Raw genomic sequence first — 24,200 nt, 5'->3', positions numbered from 1 at the left:
CATGAACCAAAGTTTTTATTATTTAATATTCAAGGATCCAGATACATAATCGTATTTGTCAAGTCATAAACAGCAATTGCAAAGGTCGCAAACAATGTCTACAGTGAATAAAAAAGTGAATTACCCGTATGTATTTTCGAGAGATCACGAAAAAGTTGAGCCAATATATCTGACAAGCGACGAAGAAGACTAACAATAATATAGATTTTGGTATGGTGGTGCTGCCAGTATGGTTGCATGTTTAGTGACACATCCATTAGATCTTGCCAAGGTTCGTTTACAAACTGCATCTAAACCAGGGCAATCTTTAGGTTCGATGGTGTACCAAATTATAACTAAGGAAGGATTTCTTAAGATTTACTCAGGTTTGAGTGCATCCTTATTAAGACAGGCTACTTATTCGACAGCTAGATTTGGAATATATGAATTTTTGAAAGAAACTTACACCGAAAAGTATCATACAACTCCATCAACTGGTATATTGTTACCAATGTCTATGGTTGCGGGTGCTTTGGGTGGTTTGATAGGTAACCCATCCGATGTTGTTAATATTAGGATGCAAAATGACTCATCATTGCCTATCGAACAAAGAAGAAACTATAGAAATGCTTTTGACGGTATTTTCCGTATTATTAAGGAAGAGAAGGTTTCTTCATTATTTAGAGGGTTAGTTCCAAATTTGACCCGTGGTGTTTTAATGACAGCATCACAAGTTGTTACATATGATATCGCAAAGAACTTATTAGTTGACACTCTCCATTTGGACCCATCTAAAAAAGCTACTCATTTTAGTGCCTCATTATTAGCTGGGTTAGTAGCAACCACTGTGTGTTCTCCAGCAGACGTCGTCAAGACCAGAATCATGAATGCGAAAGGTGCTAGTAATGGTAGTACTATTTCTATCTTAACTTCTGCCGTTAAGACAGAAGGAGTTGGGTTCATGTTCAGAGGTTGGTTACCTTCCTTTATTAGACTCGGTCCTCATACCATCGTCACCTTCTTAGCGTTAGAGCAGTTAAGAAAGTTTAAGGTTGGTATGTTTTAATAGCATAGACAATGCTCGTGAATAACTGTATCATATTATAGACTGAACTTTATAGTTCTTATAGATTTTCGTTAGAAAGAAATAATAATTAATCCTATACTTTCAATGTTGTAATCATATTCCTTCGCCAACCAATGGACAAATACTACATATTAACGTCATGTACCTTTATACAATGTTAATTCAAATATAAAAAATATAAATAATTTTGAAAATTATGGAAACTGAAATCAAATAAAACTGCTTTATCTTAAAAATATGACATTATTCTTCTAGACCAACGAAGCTATACCACTACGATTAGTTAGGAACTTCAATATTATCTAATTCAGCCCTTTCGAATGCTTCTTTTTCAGCTTCTAAAATGTATGGAACCAAATAATGGGTGTCCTCTTCTGGTTTAACGGCTTGGTTTGCTGGTAATAATTGATGTGATAAAGAACATTGATGAGCAGTGATAAATCTGTAGTTTCTTGCGTAGATTTCTTCATCTGGTAATCTGGAAATAGCCTTTTGCATAACTGGAGTTTCTTCAATGAGTAAATCGTTAAATCTATAGTGGTTAGTATATTTTCCTTATATATTTTCAAAAACTCCAAGCTAATCCCTAAGATTCATAGCTTGGTTTTCAACAATGACAACCAACTAGCTGCCATGTACTTATATTTTTCAATTTATACATACTTTAAACCCATTTCTCTGTATCCGGCATAAGCAACGAATGCTTTAGCAACAGGACTAACAACCTTAGACAATACTGGTCTAGATAAAATGTAGTCAGCAGTCTTAACAATAGAGGTAATGGAAGCCATTTTTCTTTAGATTATATACTGATTCTTATTGTATATTAAGTCAGTACCATCTCTTTAGTTCAATTTCAACTTGTTTGGTGCGTGAGAGAAATCAAAATTTGTGTTGATTTCATTGGCTTATGTAGACTTCCTAATTAAGAAGTAAGTGTATTTTTATTATATATATCTATATGGGTTTAACTACTTAATAATGATATTCGTCAACAGGCTCCCCAGCTGTATTGGGAAAACCACATGATTCAAGAATCGTAAAAGGGCCATCATTGTTGACTAAGGACTGTGTTTCTTTATTTTTGCACAAAAATAATCCGACATATCCACAGGAATTGACTCCAATGGTGTTCTTGTACACGCCATTTGATCTAGGAACAAGCATCATGTAGTCCGTGGTCATGATAAAACTGTAGGAAATATCCTTAGCACCGTTTTGCTTCAGAACAGTTAAACAACGTTGTAATAACGACACAAAATACATGGTTAAGTCTTCGTGTTCAAGGTCCAGTTCATTGGGAGGAAGAGGGGCAGCAAAATGGGCAAATGGTAAGTCCTTATTCTGCAATGGTTCATTTTTTTGATTTGGAATAAAGGGAGCGGATGTTTGGGCCAATTGCTCTCCATATGTCTTGAAGCCGTCTGGTAAGGTCATAAATTGAATGTGTTTGTGAGGCTGAGATGCACCACTTTGGGGTCCAGAATTATAGAATGCAAACCAATTTTCCTTGGAATCATTCTTCACTCTGTTCAAGAGAGTGTAGGTCCCAATTAGCTCCGAAGGAGATAATGGTGTATCTTGCGACTTGAATTCTCTGGTAATCATCATGAAGTGTCTTGGAACAACCGGGAATTTGTTGAACACAATCTTGAACTCGTCATCTGGTCCAAATGTGTCTAATATGGTTAACTCTTTCTCAGGTTTCTCGAAAGGATTGGCCTCTTTAGACCCCTTTTCAGGTCTATGCATAAGTGAACTAAGCAAGGTTATCTGATAGTTGAATGTGGAATTACCAACCTTTTGTTGCTCGAGGTTGTTAATAGCCGATCCCCCATTAAACTTGATATCATCATTCTCTACTGCAACCTGATACTTCTGATCAAGCGTATCATAGAAGTTAGATGGAAGGTCATAAATCATAGTATTAAATTAATGGGTATGTGTCTATTTAATTATATTTGACCGAAACCTAAATTGAATTTTATAAAGTTCACGCGACATGCGACAAAATGCTAATTATTACCTTCGTTTAAACCAATTAATAATTTTACTGCTTCTTCTTTTCAGTTTTAGACTCGAATTATCTGACGGATGAGTATTGGGTATGTTCGCTACCATCTCATCTACTACACTTGATTTTGACCTCGAGTGTACACTTTTTTTTGGAGATGAATCATTGGATTTTTTATATGATGGAATTTCAATTCCTCTGAGAAACGCTTCTTCTTTTGGAGATGGAAGACGTGGAGTGTATGGGTTGACGGACATAGATATGGTTGATACTGGTATCGTAGTAGAAGAAGGTGGTGATTGTATTTGTTCATCATTTACTTCAAAAGTTGCGTCCGTAGAAGGAGAACTATCTTGATCTGAACTAACCACAATAGCAGGGGGCGTTGAGTTTGAATCATTAGTGACTGTAGTCTTGTTGGAAACATTTGATGCATTAGTGTCTGAGACTATAGATGTGTTAGATGTGCTAGTTCTGCTTCGCACAGAATCCAGGGTAGTAAGATTAGTCTTATTAGTCTGATTAGTTTGTTTCGAGGGACTAATATCAGATTTATTGATCACACCTTGTTGCGATAAAAGCGATGAATGCTCCGTAGAAGGTGTAGTTCCATTAATAGAAAGCGATGTGTAGTTCGAAGTGATGCTGGTAGGACTAGTTGAATTGTTCTTACCAAGCCCTAGCTGATTCTCCCCTGTCCTTGGGATCTTAGTAGTCTCATCTTTGTTTTCAGCTATCGCCATGGCTAAATTTTTAACCTGAGGAGATGACGAAGGGGGTGGTACATTATTATTATCAAAATGTATAGGTCTAGATTCATTATACCTGTTTTCGCCATATCTATCAGCAACCCTTGTATCTCCAAGTCTCGAAGGCTTTGGATTAATCCGTTTCAGAGAATTAGATTTGAGACTTGGTAAGCTTGAGGAATGACCTAATAATCTTATTTCTTTATTAGCGGACGTATTCGCTATCCTAATAGTGATACTATTTGACCTAACAATGTTGATGCTCTCAGATGAAGATACCTTCAACGCGTTTGAAACCTTGAAGGACTGGTCATAGAATGATTGATACCTGTTCGCTTTAGCACCAGACCTTTTCGTTTGTGGTAGAGAATCCGTCCTACCACTGGAAATTCCAGAATTGTTCGATGTGTTAGACAACGTTTTTTCGATAGCCTTAGACGAACGCAAACTCGAACAAGATGAATTAGCAGACGAATTAGAGTAGAGACCCTCCAAAGTGTGCTGGGGGTTTGTAAACAATTCTTCGTCATGGTCAGCCATCAAATCAATATTGTCATCATTCGCCACCTCCATTTCTTCAAGTTCGTCGATTTCATCAATGTCATTAATATCTTCATTATCGCTCGTTTGCTCTTTAATCAGTTGTTGAAAAAGTGGATTATTAATCGAAGATAACGGCGATGAAATAAACGGACTAGAAGCTGGCTTCAAAAAGGGAGATGCTAAGAATTCATCATGCCCCGATAATTCCGGTGGAGTCAGTTGCGTACGCTTGTGAATAGGGATTGAAGGAGAATTATTATCTCTCATATTCGTGTTAGCTTTTAGGATTTCATCAAGATCAATTACTGCATCCGGTACATTTTCATTATTAAAATTGGTTTCCTCCGTTAAAAAAAACTTGGTCTTCGGCGTGGCTGATGTAGAAGCCGATCTAGAATGGTTTAATCTTATAGGTGAGTTCAAGGAATAGTTATTTGGTCTCCTGGGAGGCGATGTAAAAGATGTGAAGCTGCGCTGGTTGTTCTGACTCATGTCTGGTGTTTTATTTGGGAATGAAAAGCCGTCTCCCGTCGGTTTCTTGCAAAAATCATCCTCGTTATTGAAATTAAAATGCCTATCTAGGTCGTCACCACTCTTCCCATATTCGTAGTCTTTTTCGTCTGATGCTGTGTTATTTGGTGTGCTCAGAGTATGCGTGTTAGTATAAGTTGTAGGTGAAAACAACCCGAGTCCAACCAGGTCAAAGTCTCCAGAAATAGCTGCAGATCTCCTATGTCTATGCCTCCTTCCAGGCGTAAGTGCTAGATGTGACGGATTTGGCAACGAACTCATCTAGTATAACAAAAATTAAAAAAACCGGAACGGCGGATGAACTAAAACAATGATATTAATGGTTTATGGTATGCAATAATGAATGGACGCTAACGTATAACGCAGCAATGATGTAGATAATTAATCAATAGTCAGCCAATGTGACTTCCAAATACGCTCTAATAAAAACCAACTTTCAGTATTTATAAAAGAAGAGATGAAGCCAATTTGCGTATTTTTAGATTGGGTTTGAATTACTTTTTCTACGCGATTATCGTGTACCAAATGGGAGAGAAAATTTTTATAGGGTATTCATGATAAAGGAATACAATAGGAATGCATTAGAGGGATTCTTAATCCGTAAAAGTATAAACTTGAACTGTACTTACGTGATATTAGAAAATAATTAATAATTATTATTAGAGAAGATTTAGGTTTTGTAGAATAAACAATAAGGCTGAATGGCTAAATGTGCCGAAGGGTCCATCGCCGTATACATGTGTGACGTACGATTATATTGTAATATTATAGTATATACTATTAAACTATATGTCGGGGTAAGAAGACATGGTGTGGGCTATATCTATTTTTTATGTTTCTTTGCAATCCTCTTCAAAGCTCTTTGTTCGTTCTTCATAACACCATCAACCATCTTATACTTACCCTTAACACCCTTAGGTCTTCCACTCAAACCTCTATTAGAACCTCTGGCAACAACCAAAGTAGCCTTTGGTTTTGTCTTCTGTTTCTTGGTCAATTTCTTCATCAACTTTTGGATTTCATCTGCCTTATCCCTTTCGGACTTGGCACTGTCTTCGTTGATCATATCAGACTTCTTCTTCAACTTCTCTAACCTCTTCAATGCTCTTAATTTCTTACGGCCCTGGGCTTCCAAAACCTTCTTGATAGGTCTGGCGTTCAATTGCTTCTGCTTCTCTTTGATAGCCAATGCGGCTTCCTTGGTGATTGGCTTAACTATCTTCGAATTTCTCTTCTCATCATCCACAAACCATTCTGGAAGGTCATCATGGTCCCTGAAAGAATACTTATGAATACCTTCATTGACTAAATCATGCTTGTTTTTATGTCCTAATGCCACTTGATGCGCTAAAGTCATTGCCTCAACAGTAGCAATATCCACTTTCAGTTGTTGATCCTTCGCCTTTGAATATTTACGTGATACGTCATTTTCATTATCGGAATCACTATCAGAGAGCTCTTCATCTGGAGCGTTAGGAACGATTTCAAAATCGCTGTCATCACTCACATCATTCTCGCTATCGCTACTATCGACTTCCATTTGCTCTGGTTTGTTGCTGATATCGTTTGCATGACCGACAGCATTTTCATTAGTAACTTGATTAGTCTTGGCCTCCTTCTTATTCATTTCTTCAAGTAAAGCTTCGTCACCCAATTCACCAAATATGCTATTTGAAGCAAAGAATACCTTTGCATTCTTAGATAATTCTTTTTTCCTTTGATCGGCAATTCTTTGAATATGTTCGTCATCGTCGGAGTCTGATTCACTTTCCATCTCATAGTCGTTAGCTTCTGTTTCTTTGTCGCTTCCTTCTTTATCTGATTCGATACCTTCCCAACCTTCGTCATCAACATCACCCCTTAACTTCTTGGCTCTGTAATTTGCATCTCTTTCAGCTCTTCTATTTTGATAAGAATTGTACATATCATCCAATTGTGCCTCTAACTCGTCGATCTCATCTTCAGAGTTAGCATCTGCTTCTTCATCGAAATTAATATCATTATCCTTCATGATTTCTTCGTCATTGAAGATCATCTTCTTTTTACCCTTACTTAACTTTTCTAATTGACCTGTCTTAATAGCTGTTTTCAAATTGAATAAAGACTCGGCTCCAATCTGAGCTGCCTCAATACCGATATTCATGTCTGTCAACATATTCATTTGCGATCTTTGAATTTCCTTTTGTTTGATTTCGTTAGATTGTTTTTTCGCCTTCCTTGCTTTCTGCTTTTGCTTTTCCGTCAACTCTTGCAATTCTTTTTCAATCTGTTGGTCCTCTGTTAATGGTTCTACTTCAATTTCTTGAGTCTCTTCTTTAGCGTCCAATCCAAGTAAATCCCTGGCTTGTTTTCTGAATTTTAACAAGTGCTTGAAGTCCTTTCTACCCAAAACCTTTAAATCCTTAATGCATTCCAATAATTCTGGGGTACACAACTTCGACTTCTTTAAAATTTTCCATTCATGATCATCTTGGGGTGGTTCTGACAATTTATTTAATGTTCCTAGAGTATTAATTGGATCTTCATTCTTAATAAACTCTAACAATGGCATTTCGTGGAATAAAGTATAATCTCCTTCTTCATAACCTTGTCTTCTTCTAACTTTCTTTTCTGGATTGAAAATTTTAGCTTCATTATTATCAGGGCCGGTTGGTAATTCCTCAAAGACTTCCCTTGGGTCTAAAAGTCTTGGATCCATTTTCTTTGGAGACTTATATCCTTTACAAACAACGAAAATTTCTGCCGAAACGTTACGAGAAGCTGGTGGCTTGGTTGCTTCTACCTTTTCAAACAATTGTTGAAATACCCACATTAAGTTATTATAATCTCTGGATCTGAAAATTTTGGTAACAAATGTTCCTCCTGTGTTTAAATTTTCAACAGCTAATTTTAAAGCCTGTAATGTTAAATGTGATTGAGTAAATGCATCCTGAACCCATCCTAAACCAACATTTGGAGCACCATCATGTAACACAGTATCAGCTTTCCACGTTTTCATATGACCTCTCAACTGAGATCTACAATCTTCTGTAGTAATATCAGACTGAAATGTAATACAATTTGGTAAAGCTTTAATAGGCACTATATCAACCCCAATAATCAAGGAGTTGATCGGGCATAATTGCGATGCAACCTGACACCATGAACCAGGGGCGGCACATAAATCAATGACAACTTTAGACTTCTCCAAAAAATGACCATATTTTTCATTAATTTGAATAATCTTGAAAGAAGAACGAGCTCTATACCCCTTTTCTTTAGCTAAGTAATAGTAACGATCTAAACGACCTTTACTGTTCTTCTTTTGAGTTTTCCCCATACTTAGTTATAATCGTTATTGTTAATATAAAACTTGCAAAGCACTTCAAGACTATAAGTTAAATAATGAGATGAGATGGAAAAAAAAAAAGTACTGCAGATAAAATTAAATATTTTAAGTAATTTCTGCAAGTATATAGGCGATTACAGAATGTATCAACTGAAAAAAATGATACGATGAAGTCAGGCATTTTGCTTCTTACTTTACCCTCATTATAATTAAGTGAAATATATCGAGTCAGCATTTATTATCAAGTACATATAACTATAATTGCCATTCTTGTAATTCTGATTTATTTCTATCGATATCAATTAAATTAGCATCAATTGTCGAAATATTTCCATCATTACATAAAACGCATTCCTTTAACATGATATCGTCTAATTCTTCTTTATTTGATACATTTGTATTCTTTTTGAAATCCTGGAATATTTTTTTGAAACGATAATCACTTTTCAGCTTAAGATAATACTTCACAAGACAATCCTTATGGAAATTATGATGACAGTTTGGAAAGCATACAAAATTTTTATTAATTAACAAATTTTGACATAACTTACATGGCTCCCCGGGTTCAATAATTGTATAAATTTTACCCCTTGTACCTCTCTTCCTAGATTCTTTAATTTGGTTTTTTAAATTATGCGTAATATTCAAGGACTCTTGCATTTCTGAAGACAACTGATTGATTCGTGTGTTGTATTGGTTTAACGATTTCACAATCTCATCCTTAAAATTATTAATCATAATCGATTCTGGAAATAATGGTAATAAGTCTTTAAGAGTAATAATGTTCGAATTTGAATTGTTCCCAAACGATAAATTCAATAAGTATCTAAGAGCTTTATTTAACTTCGACAGGTTTATTTCTCTAATAACCAGATTATCTGTCTTGCTCATTGAATCGATTAGATCATTTGTGACATCCTTAACCGTATCACCGTTTTGTTTTTCACTTCCATTGTTTTGCGATACCAAAATATTGCTTTCTTTATCATCACCAACAATATCCAAAATTTCAAACTCCTTACCTTGGCAAATGCCGTCAATAATATATTTTGCAAACATCATTAAAAGTTTTTTTCTGGAACTAAAGTTATCTTCTTCTAACTTGATTTTAGAAACAGAATTTATATCTTCAGTTTCCATCTTATCGTACACTAGTTCGTAGTCCTCTCCAACTAATTCAAAGTCTCCGCTATTTAGGATTGATTCTTCATATTTCTTTAATACAAATTCAGCTAATTCCGTTAATTCATTGTCAATGGATAGCTTCAACGCTTGCTCATATAAGCCCATATCATTAATCAAAATAAGAACAGCAGGCTGATATTGTTTATGATTGATACATAATCTGAGGATGAAATCTGCAGAATACATAGAAAGCTTCTTCGAGTTATTTATCGATTCAGACTTAGCATAGTTCAAGAATTTGACAATATACCTCGTACAACGCTTCTTCGTATTATCATCATTGAATGGATATGTAATTAATAAAGATAAGTAACAGTTATTAAGAGCCTTATCTTTAATACCCTTATCGTAGATTACCTTCAGTAAAAATGGAATGCTGGGATTATCTGCTAATGACAATGCATGATTATTCTTGTTGAAGATTAAAATTGCCGGCAATAACTTTTCATAGTTCAAACTTGGGAATTTTAACCAGGTATCAACAGTCAATTTCGGACTGTTTATCAATAAGACTGCAGATTTCTTGTAAATTATATCCACATTGTGAGTCTCTGATACAGTATATATTTTAATTAACGTCTTCAAAGCATTATCCCAATCTTCTATATCAATATAGTAATTTAGAATAAACCCATAGTCCTTTATTAACTCGGCAAAATATATTAATTTCGAAGGATAATGCAAATTACTAATTACCTGGTACACTGTTTTAGTATCAAGAATTTTATAATTTTGAGATAGAAAATTTTCAAACTGGTTATCTAGGGATTTAAGCATACTCCTCGACTTCTCAAAGTTCTTTTGAGTTGAATCATCCTTTCGAGTTATTGGTGCCTCAGATGACGTCTGGAGATTGACTTCATTCTCTAATGCGTATGTCGTTCTGAGCATTAATTCAATAATCCAGGTTGATAAAATTATCACTCTAATACGAGATCTTTCTATTGTTTTAGCAATTTTAAACTTCACTAATAAATATTCAACCAATAACTTATCCGATGAATAATTACGTTTAGCTCTATCATCATCAATAAGAGGTTGTTGCAAGTTTAATAACATCAAACATACCTTTTCAAATGGCTCAGACAGTTGTCCTAAGATCCTTATTCCCTTGATTTGAAGGTTAAATAAGTCTTGATCGATGTCTTCATCAGCAAAATCAATTCCGAAGCCGCCCTTTTGTAAATAATCGTAACCTTGTTTTACTAAAACCATATCCTTCTTGAAATAATTTTTCGAATCTGGATCTTCAAGACAATTTAAAGCTTTCTCATATTTTCCAAGTTTATAATAGTTATACCAGACGGATGTTGATTCATTATTAATAACAAGCTCATATATACTATCACTTGAATATAGCCAATATGTCATTTTGGCATAGTCAGCGGTTATACCAAGAAGCTTTTCATTTTTCTGTAAAGATTCCTTCACATCTAGTACAATGGGTTTTGAGTTCGCCAATTTGTTATGGATATAAAGCTTATCGTGATCCTTATTTAATGCGATTAAATGATGCGCCGTTATTATCAATGAATTAGTATAAGTGGAAACAGAATCATTCATAAAATTCAATTTTTCAGTTTTAGAAAGACATAGTTCGGGATCATTAGAATATATCTCATTAGCAGGTGACACCAAATAAGTAAAATAATAAGCATTGGATTCAAAAACAGGAGGCATGTTATTAGATTTTGGAATAGTGACTGCTTTCGGTTTCATTTTGAATACTTTAATCAACTCAGCGTATGTATTGTCAAAGCAATCCCATATTAATAATTGATCACCAGTAAATAAATTTATTTGTAAATCATTATTCGTATAAGTAAGTCCTAAAATTGGTTGCGGTTGTTTGTATACTAACTTCACATATTTATCATCTCTCTTCTTATCATGTCCACTTTCATGATGTTTAATGTTTCCTATGTAGACGGAGCCATCCTTTGTTCCCATCAAAAAGTCACCTGTAGATTCTTTATATTCCAGTGAATTTGGAAACACCACGAATTTGATATCCATACCTTTAAGCCGTGGAAGTAATTTAAAGTCGTTATATGATTCATGCAAATAATAGTAATTATTATTGTTGGTCCGTATGACCAAATGCAATCCATTCGGATGTAGCCAAGAATCAGTGATCTTACTGTCTGTTCCAGATGGTAGCAGAAGCTGCTTTACCTCCGAAGGATATTCCAAATTAATTTTGTATACGTAATTATCTTCGAGAAGATACATGACGTTATTTTTAACACATAATTTATGCAACGAATGATTAAGGTCGAATTGAAGTTGTACTTCTTCGATGTCAAACACGGGTTGTTCTTTGGATAATTGTGGTATATCTGATATCCCAGACATAGTCGGGTCCGTATTTGTAATTTCAGATGCCTCCTCGTCTTTCGAGCCCATTGGTCTTATTTGTGTATCTTATTGCGTAGAACTATATTACGACCCAGTGTTTGGCATACTTATCAAGTTCATTGATGCCAATTCAAAATGATGTCACGTGTATTTACTATCTCTCATCGCTCACTTAATTGAATGCATGCCTACATAAACCGAACCAAATAAGTCATTATAGATTCTACGTTAATACAACTAATATGAAATAGGAAACATGCTTTCTTTAAGCTACATTGACTTTTAATAATAATTGTCATTTCAAAGAACACTGAATGGTGTAAAAATTAGGAATATTCATTAAACCGTAGCCTTTTCCAAATTCCTTGCATTATAAATTGTGATAGCTATAATGGCATCAATTCAACTTCCTTCTTAATATTCTAAGTTATTATATCCAAAAAAAAAAGTGGATACACTTCAAACATTTCATCAAACGAATGGTTGTACCCGAGGGTGCATGAGCGAGTAAGATAAAATTCTTTAACCAGAACAAATTGAGTTCTTAAACAAGTTGTGCGATGCCTTCCTGCTGTTTATCTTTGATATTACTTTACCCAGTATATCATATCTCCTTGGAATCATCTGCTTTCAATAGATGCAAAAAAACTCAGCCAGCAACTGGTCATGGCCTGATTATATGCAGTATAGCGTTTTCCGTTATTTAAGGGCGAAAACTCCATAATGGACTTAATAAACATAGTACTTATTCAATTGATACAATGAATGTATTGAAACTACAAAAAAAGTTCCCAGTGTTGGAACAGAATGATCTTTTCGGAATTATCGAAGATTTCAGAAATATCGACTTAGAAGATAAAGGGTGGGTTGAAAAAAAAGATGTCATTAACTCCGTTTCTCAAAAAGGAGATTATACTTATGATCAAGCAAGAGAAACATTAAAGAACGTTGATGTGGATGCATCAGGACATGTGGAACTAGATGATTATGTGGAATTGATGGCTAAGTTGAAAGAGTCAAAATCAGCATCTTCACGAGCAGCTGCTCCTGCTGCTGGCACCGGGGGAAGTAGTAACGCTTCATCAACGGCACCTGTTCCAACCGCCAATACCGCCCATAAGACATATTTCACCGGTAAAACTTCTGGCTCAACTCATACTATCAACGATGAAGAAAGAATTGAATTTACGAGACACATAAACTCCGTTCTTGCAGGTGATTCGGACATCGGTGAGAGATTGCCATTTAGTACTGAAAATTTCCAAATATTTGATGAATGTCGTGATGGGTTGGTCTTGTCTAAATTAATCAACGATTCAGTTCCAGATACTATTGATACTCGTGTTTTGAACCTTCCATCTGCTAAGAAGAAGGTTTTAAACAATTTCCAGATGTCTGAAAATGCAAATATTGTTATAAATTCTGCAAAAGCCATTGGTTGTGTTGTTGTTAATGTTCACTCAGAAGACATTATTGATGGTAAGGAACATTTGATTTTGGGATTGATTTGGCAAATTGTTAGAAGAGGATTATTGTCAAAGGTTGATATTAAACTTCACCCTGAATTATATCGTTTACTTGAGGATGATGAAACTTTAGAACAATTCTTAAGATTACCTCCTGAACAAATTTTATTACGTTGGTTCAACTACCACTTGAAGAATGCTGGATCTCAAAGAAGAGTTAATAACTTTTCTAAAGACATTAGCGACGGTGAAAACTACACTGTTTTATTAAATCAATTACAACCAGAAAGCTGCGACTTGGGTCCATTAAAAACTTCTGATTTGTTAACCCGTGCTGAGCAAGTCTTGAATAACGCTGAAAAAATTGGTTGCCGTAAGTTTTTAACCCCAACATCCTTGGTTGCTGGTAATCCTAAATTAAATTTGGCCTTTGTTGCCAACGTATTCAACAACTATCCTGGATTGGACCCAATCGAAGAACATGAAAAGCCTGAAATTGAAGAGTTCGACGCTGAAGGTGAAAGAGAAGCCAGAGTCTTCACTTTGTGGTTGAATTCCTTAGATGTCGATCCACCAATCGTCTCACTTTTCGAGGATTTAAAAGATGGGTTAGTATTATTACAAGCTTACGAAAAGGTCTTGCCAGGAAGTGTATCCTTCAAGCACATAAATAAAAAGCCTGCTAACGGCAATGAATTATCTCGTTTCAAGGCTTTGGAGAATACTAATTACGGGGTAGAAATCGGTAAGGCCAATAGCTTCTCATTAGTTGGTATAGAAGGTTCGGATATTGTCGATGGTAATAAATTGTTAACCTTGGCATTAGTATGGCAATTGATGAGACGTAACATCACTAACACTTTATCGCTGTTAAGTAACGATGGTAACCAAAACTTAACTGATGGTGATATATTGAAATGGGCCAATTCTCAAGTCGTAAAAGGTGGCAAGAATTATACTATAAGATCATTCAAAGATTCCTCTTTGTGTAATAGTGTCTACTTGTTGGATGTATTAAACGGTATGAAACCAGGATACGTCGACTACGACTTGGTTCATCAAGGCTCCAATTTATCTGAAGACGAAAAGTATGCTAATGCTAAATTGGCTATTTCAATCGCCAGAAAATTGGGAGCTTTAATTTGGTTAGTTCCAGAAGACATCAATGAGGTTAGAAGCAGATTAATCTTGTCCTTCGTCGGAAGTTTGATGTGCGTTGCGGGAAATTAATCCGTCCTCTCTTCTTTTATTGTGTTATTATATATTTCCTAATCTATATACATCCTTGAATTCGAAAAACCAACATACATATGTCCTCTGTAGGTTTCTATAAAAAATATCAAATGTGTCACGTGATTTCTCGTTCTCGTTTTAAGCCAATGAAATTTTGACCATTGAAAATTGAACGGTAATATGATAAATAGAATCATACAAATAGGTTAATACTTCCAAATATGTCAAGCTCTATCTTACCATTCACAGAAGCCAATTCTAAGAGAGTTGCCTCTTTATTTAGAAGAGCATTAAGAACTGCTTTTGACAGTTCTTTAAAGTTCGATGCTTACAGAAACGAAACCATAAAAATCAGAGCCCAATTCGAGGCCAACAAGAACATTAACAATCCCTCTGACTTGGAAGAAGCTATTGCTAGGACAGAACGTAAGTTAGAAGAATGGAAGCACCCAGATCCTTACATCACCCCTTGCAGACCAGGTGGTACCAAATACCAAAGAAACCTTCCATCTCCAGATGAGCCAGTTGTTCCAGGTAACTGGTAAATTAAATATACTGCTATGATACAAATACTAGCTTATCCTAGTATTCCGGGTTTCCATTATTATTGGGTGTCTCAGAATGCTCGTTGGACTTTCCATGGAATTGTCGATGATTCGAAATGCAATATAGCCGTTTATGTCAATAGACTTTGGAAACTTCTTGATGTTTATTCTTTCACCTATTATTCCCATATAGCCAGATCTAACCAATTATGGCTGGTTTCTGGCAGTAAATCGTCATTTTTCATGTTGTGAGGTTACCGTTCCTTCATTATTTTTTTATTCAGCACCGTATAGAAAGTACGGTGCACCGTGTCTTATATAAATTATTGCACTTATAATATACTTCTAATCGTACAATTTATTGTAGTAGCTATTTTCATTTTCTTATGGTAGGAACCTGGTCTTGTAAGAAACCTCAATTCTATAAAATCTCAAATTTGCAACACACTGGCGGTTAATATTTTAAATGATTTATAACTCATAAATATACTCATTTTCAAAGGATTCAACAATGTTGATCTACAAGATATTCGATTACATTAGTATTACGCTACTTGGTCGTATCGAAAAGTTTATAAGAAATCTTAATGCAAGACTTTTGCAAGAATCAAATCTCAAACTAATAGCGAATAGTGATAACATAGAAACTACTCTGTCGAATAGCATAGTACATGTTACTGAAGACGTCGAAAGAGAATATTTACTAGATACTGACTTTGAAGCGGTAGTTGTTGATGTACATCATGGCTACATATACTACACAGAAGATGGTATGAACCTTCTCGATGGCTTTTTTGAGAATAGTCTATGCGATGATATAGGGTACGGCTTATGTGTATCAGGATACAATAACGTGCCGACTCAAAATATATTCACGGCAATTTCTTTGGTGGTATTCGTTATGTTTGGCAGTGTAATGTACCTTGTCATAGGATACTTGATACCAATAAAATTTTCTGCTGGAAAAGTACAATATACTAGTTGGAATTCAAGCTTACAAAATGAACATCACGTTCAGCGAGATGATTTATCTGTATCGGCCTTAATAGATACATATGCTTCACGTCCAAACTCCCAATCTAATACAAAATTTATTGTCCATGTTGAGGCAAATGCTCAGATACCTTATAACCTGAGTAAACAAACCGGGGATTTACTACTGAATAACCTGAATTTTCTATCGTATGACTTTATAATAGATGACTATATGGACGAAAACTTAGTGGGTAATAAGGATGAACTTGATGTTAAATATATGGTCTCGGAGATGCTAGAAGATAAGTCAAATATAGCTCCAATAATCAAACCAAAACTAAGAGAAGTTCGAAATGCATCAAAGCGGATTCGAAGGGAACATGAAGGATCTTTCTCTGAAACTCCATTTCCTCATAATATATCTCGGTTCGAATACATTTGTCCGCATCTGGAGAGCTCTTCACTATCATCTGCAGATTCCTCACCACCTCAGACAATAGAATCAGATATTCAAAATAACAGTATTGTAACAGACGATGAATTTGAAATAAGTCAACAAAATTGTTTGCAGAATTTGTTGCATTTGTACAATGAAACGCACACCACTACTATCCCTTGCTTCCCAATAACAATTCAAAGGAAATATAATGGAGACAATTCCTACCACGAAAGACGAGATGCAAAACAAAAATGTTCCTCGCAGGAAGAAATATCTCAAATAACAGAATCAGATTTCAACGAATTGGAATATATCGCCATGTATGAGAGATTTGGGTGCAATAAGCGAAATATAAAACCTTTCACTAAGCTATCGAAAACAAAATATAGTCCACTTTATAACGCACCAAAATTTGTGTTATCTCAAACCACTGTACCCCTCGTTTCTAATGAAGAACTAGATCCGTCGATATTCTTTGATTTATATGACTATTTGAGTTTGTTGGATATAAATGACAGGCTGGAATCTCTCAAGATCTTATCCCACGAGTATGAAAATGATAGCCAACAAGTCATGCATTTGGTAGAATTGGAAATCTTAAATCTATGCTCCACCTCAAATGAATTTGAAATACAAGATATAGTCAAAACATTGCATTATATTATTTCCAGTGAGTATGATGGAGACAATCCAAATGTTTCGAAGGTTATTCAAATGTATAATAATTCCCTTAAACGACATGTCCATGATTTGCTTGCGCTATTAAGAACTCCCTTTGCTGAAAAAATAGTTGTCCTATTATGCGATTATTTATCATTCGCCGATAATAATAGAGTTGATATTAAAACTTATAATAATTGCCTAGAGACTATTATTGAAAGTACCGAGTTCAATAAGGAGGCTTATGAAACTATTTCAAATTCCGCTTGTATAATGGTTTGTGCATTAGATTTCACAATGCTCCCATACACCTTCTTCATTATCTTTGATCACATATTCATGGAGGAAAAGTATAAGCCCAGCAAGCAAATAACTGCATTAAAATGTCTAAAATACTATATTTGTTTTAACAAGTTGAGCATAATCGATGAGTTAACTGCAAATCCAATGGAAAATAAGGTTAAATGCTGTGGCTACCAACTAGTGAACCTCTTATTATCAAATACTCTGAAAATAATTCGTATATCCCGGAGGTCCAATATCCCCAAAAACATGACTACAAATCCGAAAAACACCAATTCACCAACTATTAATACAAGCATTGATCCCCTTATTTTAGAATTAATTGATACTTATCTTGTTATCGTTGAAATATTTCTCAACAACGATAAAATCCCATCAGCGATCCAATATGAATTGTTATCATCATTCATAACAAAGATATATACTCAGATAAAACCTTTTGTGGAAAGTGACTCAAGAACTCTTGACCCTCCAATTCTAAAGGAGCTTCAAATTCATTTTGATCTAACCCAGTAGTCGACTGCATAATATTTTAGCCACGTGATACACCTATTTTTTTTTTCTCTTCAGAAAAAAAAACCTAAGATGAGCTGCAATTTACAAAAGTAAAGGCATATTTAGCAAAAGATTTCCCTAATTAAATAATAATCTACAAGAATGCCTAGATCCAAACGTTCCAAGCTTGTTACATTAGCACAAACTGATAAAAAGGGTAAGGAGAATAAGACCAGAATCTTCGACGAAGTCAGATCTGCCCTTGATGAGTTCCGTTTTGTCTGGATTCTTCAGTTAGATGATGTTCGTACACCAGTCTTGCAAGATATCAGAACAGATTGGGCTGGCTCTAAGTTAATCTTAGGTAAAAGAAGAGTATTAGAGAAAGCTTTAGGTGACACTCCTGAAGAAGAATACAAAGATAACTTACATAAATTATCTAAGTTATGTACTGGTGTGTCAGGTTTATTATTCACTAACGAAACTCCAGATACTGTTCAAGCCTACTTCACTGCCTATTCAAAGCAGGATTACTCCAGAGCTAAGTCAAAGGCGCCAATCGATTTCACCATTCCAGAAGGTATTGTGTACTCCAGAGGTGGTCAAATTGCAATTGAAGAAGATGTTCCAATGTCACATTCATTAGAAGAAACTTTAAGGAACAAGTTGAAAGTGCCAACGAAAATCAAGGCTGGTAAAATCATTCTTAATGAACCTTACGTTGTTTGTACTGAAGGTGAAACTTTAGATGTTAGAAAGGCTTTGTTATTGAAACAATTTGGTATAGCCGCTTCAGAATTTAAAGTTAACACTATTGCTTACTTTGATAATGAGAGTTCAGAAATTACTAAATTTGATTAAAAGACAAAATCTCTAATCACAAATTACTTGCACATTTCATCTTCTTGCATTAGCAATTCTAATTAAAATGCTATTTAGAATAATTCTATGGTTCAATTTACATGTATAATAACGATCTCTTTATAAATTTTTACAAACTGTTTTTCTTAATGTTTTAGTCGATTATAGTATAGTATTAAGTTAACCGTTACGTGTCTAAAATTACAATGTTATAAATATTAGCCTATTCCCATTCTTCGTCCTCGTCTGCAATGACCATTTTACTTTGAACAAAGAACAATTTTGATGTATCTTGACCCAAGTTTTTAAAAGCAAACGAATTTGCTCTAGGGACATGAAATGAACAACCTCTTGTAACTACGAATTTGTCCTCGTTAATAGTCACTTCTATAAGGCCCTTCACCACATGAAATATATAAACAGAATCTGAAGAATTTCTTAAGCTCTTGAATCCACCGTAGGGAAATTCAATTAGCCCACCAGCTGTAAAATCTCGATCATTACCGAATAAAGCCGCCACTTTGAAGTTTTCTATTTCGCCTGTATTTGGTGGGTTTTCAAAATCACCCTCATTAGGGGCCCAAGCAACAGATCTTTCAACTCTATCATCGCTTGGCCCCTCAAACACTCGAAGTTTCAACGACTTGTCCTTAAACCACTCTGATCCAGAAATTTCTGGATCTGATTCATAATCATATGCAACCTGTTTTGGCAGCGATTTTTTCAGTTTTGGAGGGGTTATTCTCAGTTTCAGTACAGACCTTTTCTTATTCACGTTTGTAGCGGCCTGTTTATTTGTTTCTGGAATGTGTACAACAGCTTCTATCTCCTGTAAAGGTATATTCTTTATATCACTAGCAAGCGTAGTATCTGCATCCTCTTCATCTATTGCACGGGTATACACAATTCTTTCATTCCTCCAAAATGCTAATGGTGCAATTTTTGTTCTCTTAGACCTTCTAAGACCATCAGGAGGAGGTGATGGTAATGGTGACGGTTTCGTAATAGTTTCTTCAGATATCTTGTTTCGCACGGGTTCCTTCTTCGTTGTTGGTGGTGGCGAAATTAAGTCACCTCTATCGTCCTTTGAATAGTCCTGCGTAGTTTCTTCTTCTGAATCATCCTCGATTATCGAACGCTTTTTTCTAGGTTTGGTTGTACCTAGCGCCATTTTCTTTGTAAGTGACGATGCCGATTTATCTCGGTTTGATTTTGATTTAGGTGTGCCAGTATCTGATTTCTTCGTATCTTTAGACATGAATTCAGTTCTTAATTTTATCGGTGATAGATCCACTGGTGATAAACTCATGTCTATATCATCCCCGTATAAATCGTTATCCATGTCATTATTATCATTGTAGCCATATTCCTCATCGTCTCCTGTGGCCTCCTCTCTTCGTTTGTTTCCTTTATTCTCCTGAAGTGGCGACCTTAAAGGAGACTTCTTATTTCTGCTCTTAGAACGTTTGGACGGTATTGATATTGGTGATAAGTTAAAAGGCCCTGCTTCCACATCCGTAAAGTTTATCTTTCGAGCAACATTATTAAAATCATGCCTAGGTGTCGACGACTCAGCCGAAAATTCTGATCCTCTAGACACAGCCAGTCCTGATGCTTGTATATATTTATCTGATTCATGTAGCCTTCTTTCATTATTGTCACTATCTTTATCCTCTTCTTCCTCAGCAAAGAATTCATCCACATCTTCCATATTATATCTATCCTTACTCAAATTTGCTCTTGGTTTTAATCCAGTCTTCCGGGATTGCGAACCAAGATTCAACAAATCCATCTTCTATACCAATACAACGATGCTCTTACCACTATGGTATCTAGTGTGTGTCTTTAGTTTTAGCTGAAAACCCTTATGCTAGTAATAAAAACAAAATAAACAAAAAAGCGTGATACAAAACGCGCTATCATATATTAAACGTTGACTTCCTCATTAGGCAAAGAAGTTCAAATATTTGCGTATATAGTTATGTCCCTACACCTGAAGAACCAAGTCCTGGAGGTTATTCACAGTTAACTTGTATGCAACGATAATCCCATCAGTGTAGGTCACATAAATAAAATAGCGTGGAAATTTCGGTAAAGACATATCCCTAATTGCTAAACCAGCAATCGTTCTGTACCCACGGGAACCCAATGCTAAGCTTAGAGCATTAGGAAAAATATGTTCTTGTCTCATACCAAATAACCCTCTGTGCTGGCACAATCGCATGATGCTTATTAGGCCCTGTTGGGTGACAGCTATGAAGCACAGTAGTGCAGGAATTATATGGGTGATTGAGATTCTGTTTGAGAACTTACTCTCATCACTAAAAGGAATTGACAAATTAAAGAGTTTCTTCGTGGATGAATTACAATATAATGTATCGGCCCTGAAGAGACCCAACTTTTTGGAAGTAGATACCGCAAGCATATTGATGGATGGTTCGTCTAAAGGCCAATAAGACTTACCATTCAACGATTTCTTCTTTGAAATATATTTTTGTTGTTGATTGCACACGAAATTATCAATGCCCTTATGGATTCGTCTATAGTCATCATCGACCCCAGTAAGCTTTGCTGATTCAAGTGTTGAATCTTGGTTCTCTGTCAACTTAGTTGTAAGTGTTAGAACTGGACTCTCGAAAAATTGCCAGCGGGCACTCAAACCCAAATGACTTGTTTTCAAAGGGTCATACTGGAAATCAAGTATTTCGGACTCGTTCATTATATGTTGTATTTCCTGTTCTTCGTTTATTCTGTGATCTCCTGTCATAGCTCTCACTGACTGAACTTGTTTAAATGCATTAGATGAAATTGGTTTACAAGTCCAGCAGTCTTCACCAAGCAAAACCCTACTAACCACTGTTGGACTATTAAATAGTACACGGTGAAACCTCTTCATTCTTAGTTCCGTTTCTCTCAAATCTTCTTCTGATGGCCTGTTCTCTCGTCTGCTTTCTATTTGAGCCATGGTCGCATCCACATAATAGATAACCTCATTTCTGAAATATTCGTATTCGTCTCTATCAAGTGGTCCATCATTTAACTTGAAATTAAATTTGAATATTATCAATTCTCCCGAAATAGAAGCACATGCGACCTTGATTTTATGGATCTCATCTTGGATGTGTGATGACAAGAACGAAACCTCTGGTATATTATGCAATACTTGGTGACTCTTAATATGATAAAACCTTTCATCTTGGACGTGGTAATAGAACAAAACAATACTTTGAGAATTATCGGAAGCTATAATTAAATTATGCATATTTCCTCCATCATCTTCATAAGATAAAAAGTCTAATCCCCAAAGAGATGCCTCCATTTTCAATTTAAAATCTGGGTTTATTTTGATACCATAAAATCTATTTTGATCTGTATATGAATTATCAAGCTCTGACTCATTGTCCACTTTATTATTTTTTGTTAAACCGAACTTTGTTAATTGTTCTGTTATTGTTTCTACGTACCATATCATTAAAGTACCATCGTCGAGACAGGCACCTAATATCTGCTTACCTAGCCAAGTATCAGTCTTTAAGAAGTTAATGGTATGTGGGAAATAAGGCCAAGTAGAAATAAGTCTATCCGTTGTAGAAGTAAATGTAGGCTTTGTATCAAAGCGAAATACGGGTAAGTGATTCGGCAATTGAGATATGGAATCAAAATCAAATATTACTATATCCGAATTTGCACAAGTGACAAGAAAATTATTTCCTTCAGAATCGGATATTGTTGCACTTATATTATTCTTATATTTTCGAACATTATCAAGACCCATTAATTTCTTAACTCCTAAAGGTTCCAATTGTATCAGATCCCTAAATTTTTGAGCTGGAGGTAAAATAACAAGCTTAGTTGGGTCTGAATCTTCAATTGCGGTAAATTCAGACCTATGTGGATCATAAATACCGCCATTAGTTTTACAAATTCTCCGTATTCTACTGTATTCTTGATTTTTATTGGATATAGGCTCCTTGTCATGATCTATATCGATCTGGTTATTAGTTACTGTTTTGAAGTTATTATTAATATTGTTATCACCGTCCTTATCATTATCATTATCGTAATTATCATCATCATCATTATCGTAATTATCATCATCATTATTATTATTGTCTTCATCATTGCTCTCAAGGCCATTCGAGCTTGCAATTTCCACCCGAGTTGTTGAATCATGAGCTTCCCAATTTAAAAACGCTATTTGACTGTTAAGTGGAAACTTATCATTTACAGCCTCTGGCTCGATAGGTTCATACTTAGTACGATCCTTAGAGTTATTCCCATATCTTCGATCTCCGAATTTATTGAAAGCAACATATTGAATTTCTTTATCAACGGTGCTTGTACAAACATCATTATTCTCATCAATTCTTAAATCTACCTCATTAAATTCATCTGAAGTAAAGCTCTCTCTTCTTTCAGTATAGAATTCGTCTGCATCAGGATTCTCCTCAAGTCTACTAAGTCCAAAATAGTCAATTACTCTTTCATCGTTCATATCAATATCTATATTATCGACATCGAATATGCCTAGATTATGGTTTTCAGCGTTAATATTGGCCTCAACCACTGATTCATCATCACTACCAGAAAATAAATTGTAACTCCTTCTGGATTCTCTAGGAGACCTTGTTTCTTCATCATGCTGATCAGTAGATTTCGGCACTCTTTTTATTCCTCTATATTCCAAAAATCTGTTAAACCTCTCGTCATTACTTGATAGAACTCTATCATCATGCTCATTCATAGTTAATGTTGATATACAGAATAAAAGATATCACAAGCTTATCGTCTTTAGTTGGCCTGCTGCGCAATAAATTTTTGATATTCTGAAGAGAAAACCTACTTTTGGTAGTATATACAGAAATATAGCTATTAAAGACATTCAATATGGGCGAAGGTAAACATCACGCTGACTATACGAGCTATTCCAATGATGGTGGAAAGGAGGAAATTTTACAATCTGTAGTAGACTCATATGAAGCATTATCATACGATACTAGGAACTGGGTAGCTAATTTAGCCAACTGTTCATCTTTATTATGGCATGCATATCATTCAATGAAGATTAATGTTAATTGGTCTGGCTTCTATGTCTTAAATGAACCCAGAACAGATGAATTGATATTAGGACCATTTCAGGGTAAGGTAGCTTGTCAAATAATCAAGTTTGGGAAGGGTGTTTGTGGGAATGCTGCATCATCAGCAAAGACCCAATTAGTTCCAAATGTAAACGAGTATCCGGGTCATATAGCCTGTGATGGAGAAACTCAGAGTGAGATTGTTGTACCAATTGTAAACAAAGGCCAAGTAGTAGGAGTTTTAGATATTGATTGTTTGACCTTAGAAGGATTTGATGATATAGATGTAAAATATCTTGAACAATTAGCAACTTTAATTGGTAATACTTGTGACTGGTAGGTTAATTATATAGATTCTAATAAAAATACAA

General features: G+C 35.1%; 13 protein-coding genes across 13 annotated transcripts; 6 read left to right on the top strand and 7 right to left on the bottom strand. All coding sequences in view use genetic code 12, as the record gives it.

Annotated features, from left to right (window-relative positions):
* Positions 1–94: 94 nt before the first annotated feature.
* DEHA2E19778g (DEHA2E19778p) lies at positions 95–1,045 on the top strand (the record flags this gene model as incomplete). Its single annotated transcript, XM_460166.1, has 2 exons — positions 95–126; positions 205–1,045. 2 exons carry the CDS (start codon positions 95–97, stop codon positions 1,043–1,045), a joined length of 873 nt encoding a protein of 290 aa, XP_460166.1.
* A 300-nt stretch (positions 1,046–1,345) lies between these two features.
* DEHA2E19756g (DEHA2E19756p) lies at positions 1,346–1,857 on the bottom strand (the record flags this gene model as incomplete). Its single annotated transcript, XM_460165.1, has 2 exons — positions 1,346–1,598; positions 1,730–1,857. The coding sequence occupies 2 exons, from the start codon at positions 1,855–1,857 to the stop codon at positions 1,346–1,348; spliced, it is 381 nt and encodes a 126-aa protein (XP_460165.1).
* Positions 1,858–2,041: 184 nt separating this feature from the next.
* Positions 2,042–2,989, bottom strand: DEHA2E19734g (DEHA2E19734p; the record flags this gene model as incomplete). Its single annotated transcript, XM_460164.1, has 1 exon — positions 2,042–2,989. One exon carries the CDS (start codon positions 2,987–2,989, stop codon positions 2,042–2,044), a length of 948 nt encoding a protein of 315 aa, XP_460164.2.
* Positions 2,990–3,088: 99 nt separating this feature from the next.
* On the bottom strand, positions 3,089–5,164 carry DEHA2E19712g (DEHA2E19712p; the record flags this gene model as incomplete). Its single annotated transcript, XM_002770469.1, has 1 exon — positions 3,089–5,164. The coding sequence occupies one exon, from the start codon at positions 5,162–5,164 to the stop codon at positions 3,089–3,091; it is 2,076 nt and encodes a 691-aa protein (XP_002770515.1).
* Positions 5,165–5,726: 562 nt separating this feature from the next.
* On the bottom strand, positions 5,727–8,222 carry DEHA2E19690g (DEHA2E19690p; the record flags this gene model as incomplete). The annotated part of the gene is made up of 1 exon (XM_460162.1): positions 5,727–8,222. One exon carries the CDS (start codon positions 8,220–8,222, stop codon positions 5,727–5,729), a length of 2,496 nt encoding a protein of 831 aa, XP_460162.2.
* A 264-nt stretch (positions 8,223–8,486) lies between these two features.
* On the bottom strand, positions 8,487–11,822 carry DEHA2E19668g (DEHA2E19668p; the record flags this gene model as incomplete). The annotated part of the gene is made up of 1 exon (XM_460161.2): positions 8,487–11,822. One exon carries the CDS (start codon positions 11,820–11,822, stop codon positions 8,487–8,489), a length of 3,336 nt encoding a protein of 1,111 aa, XP_460161.2.
* A 713-nt stretch (positions 11,823–12,535) lies between these two features.
* Positions 12,536–14,470, top strand: DEHA2E19646g (DEHA2E19646p; the record flags this gene model as incomplete). Its single annotated transcript, XM_460160.1, has 1 exon — positions 12,536–14,470. One exon carries the CDS (start codon positions 12,536–12,538, stop codon positions 14,468–14,470), a length of 1,935 nt encoding a protein of 644 aa, XP_460160.2.
* A 224-nt stretch (positions 14,471–14,694) lies between these two features.
* DEHA2E19624g (DEHA2E19624p) lies at positions 14,695–15,018 on the top strand (the record flags this gene model as incomplete). Its single annotated transcript, XM_460159.1, has 1 exon — positions 14,695–15,018. One exon carries the CDS (start codon positions 14,695–14,697, stop codon positions 15,016–15,018), a length of 324 nt encoding a protein of 107 aa, XP_460159.1.
* A 511-nt stretch (positions 15,019–15,529) lies between these two features.
* DEHA2E19602g (DEHA2E19602p) lies at positions 15,530–17,911 on the top strand (the record flags this gene model as incomplete). The annotated part of the gene is made up of 1 exon (XM_460158.1): positions 15,530–17,911. One exon carries the CDS (start codon positions 15,530–15,532, stop codon positions 17,909–17,911), a length of 2,382 nt encoding a protein of 793 aa, XP_460158.2.
* A 141-nt stretch (positions 17,912–18,052) lies between these two features.
* Positions 18,053–18,751, top strand: DEHA2E19580g (mRNA turnover protein MRT4; the record flags this gene model as incomplete). The annotated part of the gene is made up of 1 exon (XM_460157.1): positions 18,053–18,751. One exon carries the CDS (start codon positions 18,053–18,055, stop codon positions 18,749–18,751), a length of 699 nt encoding a protein of 232 aa, XP_460157.1.
* Positions 18,752–18,974: 223 nt separating this feature from the next.
* Positions 18,975–20,543, bottom strand: DEHA2E19558g (DEHA2E19558p; the record flags this gene model as incomplete). Its single annotated transcript, XM_460156.1, has 1 exon — positions 18,975–20,543. One exon carries the CDS (start codon positions 20,541–20,543, stop codon positions 18,975–18,977), a length of 1,569 nt encoding a protein of 522 aa, XP_460156.2.
* Positions 20,544–20,738: 195 nt separating this feature from the next.
* Positions 20,739–23,495, bottom strand: DEHA2E19536g (DEHA2E19536p; the record flags this gene model as incomplete). The annotated part of the gene is made up of 1 exon (XM_460155.1): positions 20,739–23,495. One exon carries the CDS (start codon positions 23,493–23,495, stop codon positions 20,739–20,741), a length of 2,757 nt encoding a protein of 918 aa, XP_460155.2.
* Positions 23,496–23,638: 143 nt separating this feature from the next.
* On the top strand, positions 23,639–24,169 carry DEHA2E19514g (DEHA2E19514p; the record flags this gene model as incomplete). The annotated part of the gene is made up of 1 exon (XM_460154.1): positions 23,639–24,169. The coding sequence occupies one exon, from the start codon at positions 23,639–23,641 to the stop codon at positions 24,167–24,169; it is 531 nt and encodes a 176-aa protein (XP_460154.1).
* Between the last annotated feature and the right edge of the window lie 31 nt (positions 24,170–24,200).

Source organism: Debaryomyces hansenii (genome assembly GCF_000006445.2).
Source record: "Debaryomyces hansenii CBS767 chromosome E complete sequence".
NCBI lineage: Eukaryota > Fungi > Ascomycota > Pichiomycetes > Serinales > Debaryomycetaceae > Debaryomyces > Debaryomyces hansenii.
This window is presented reverse-complemented; position numbering and strand designations above follow the sequence as displayed.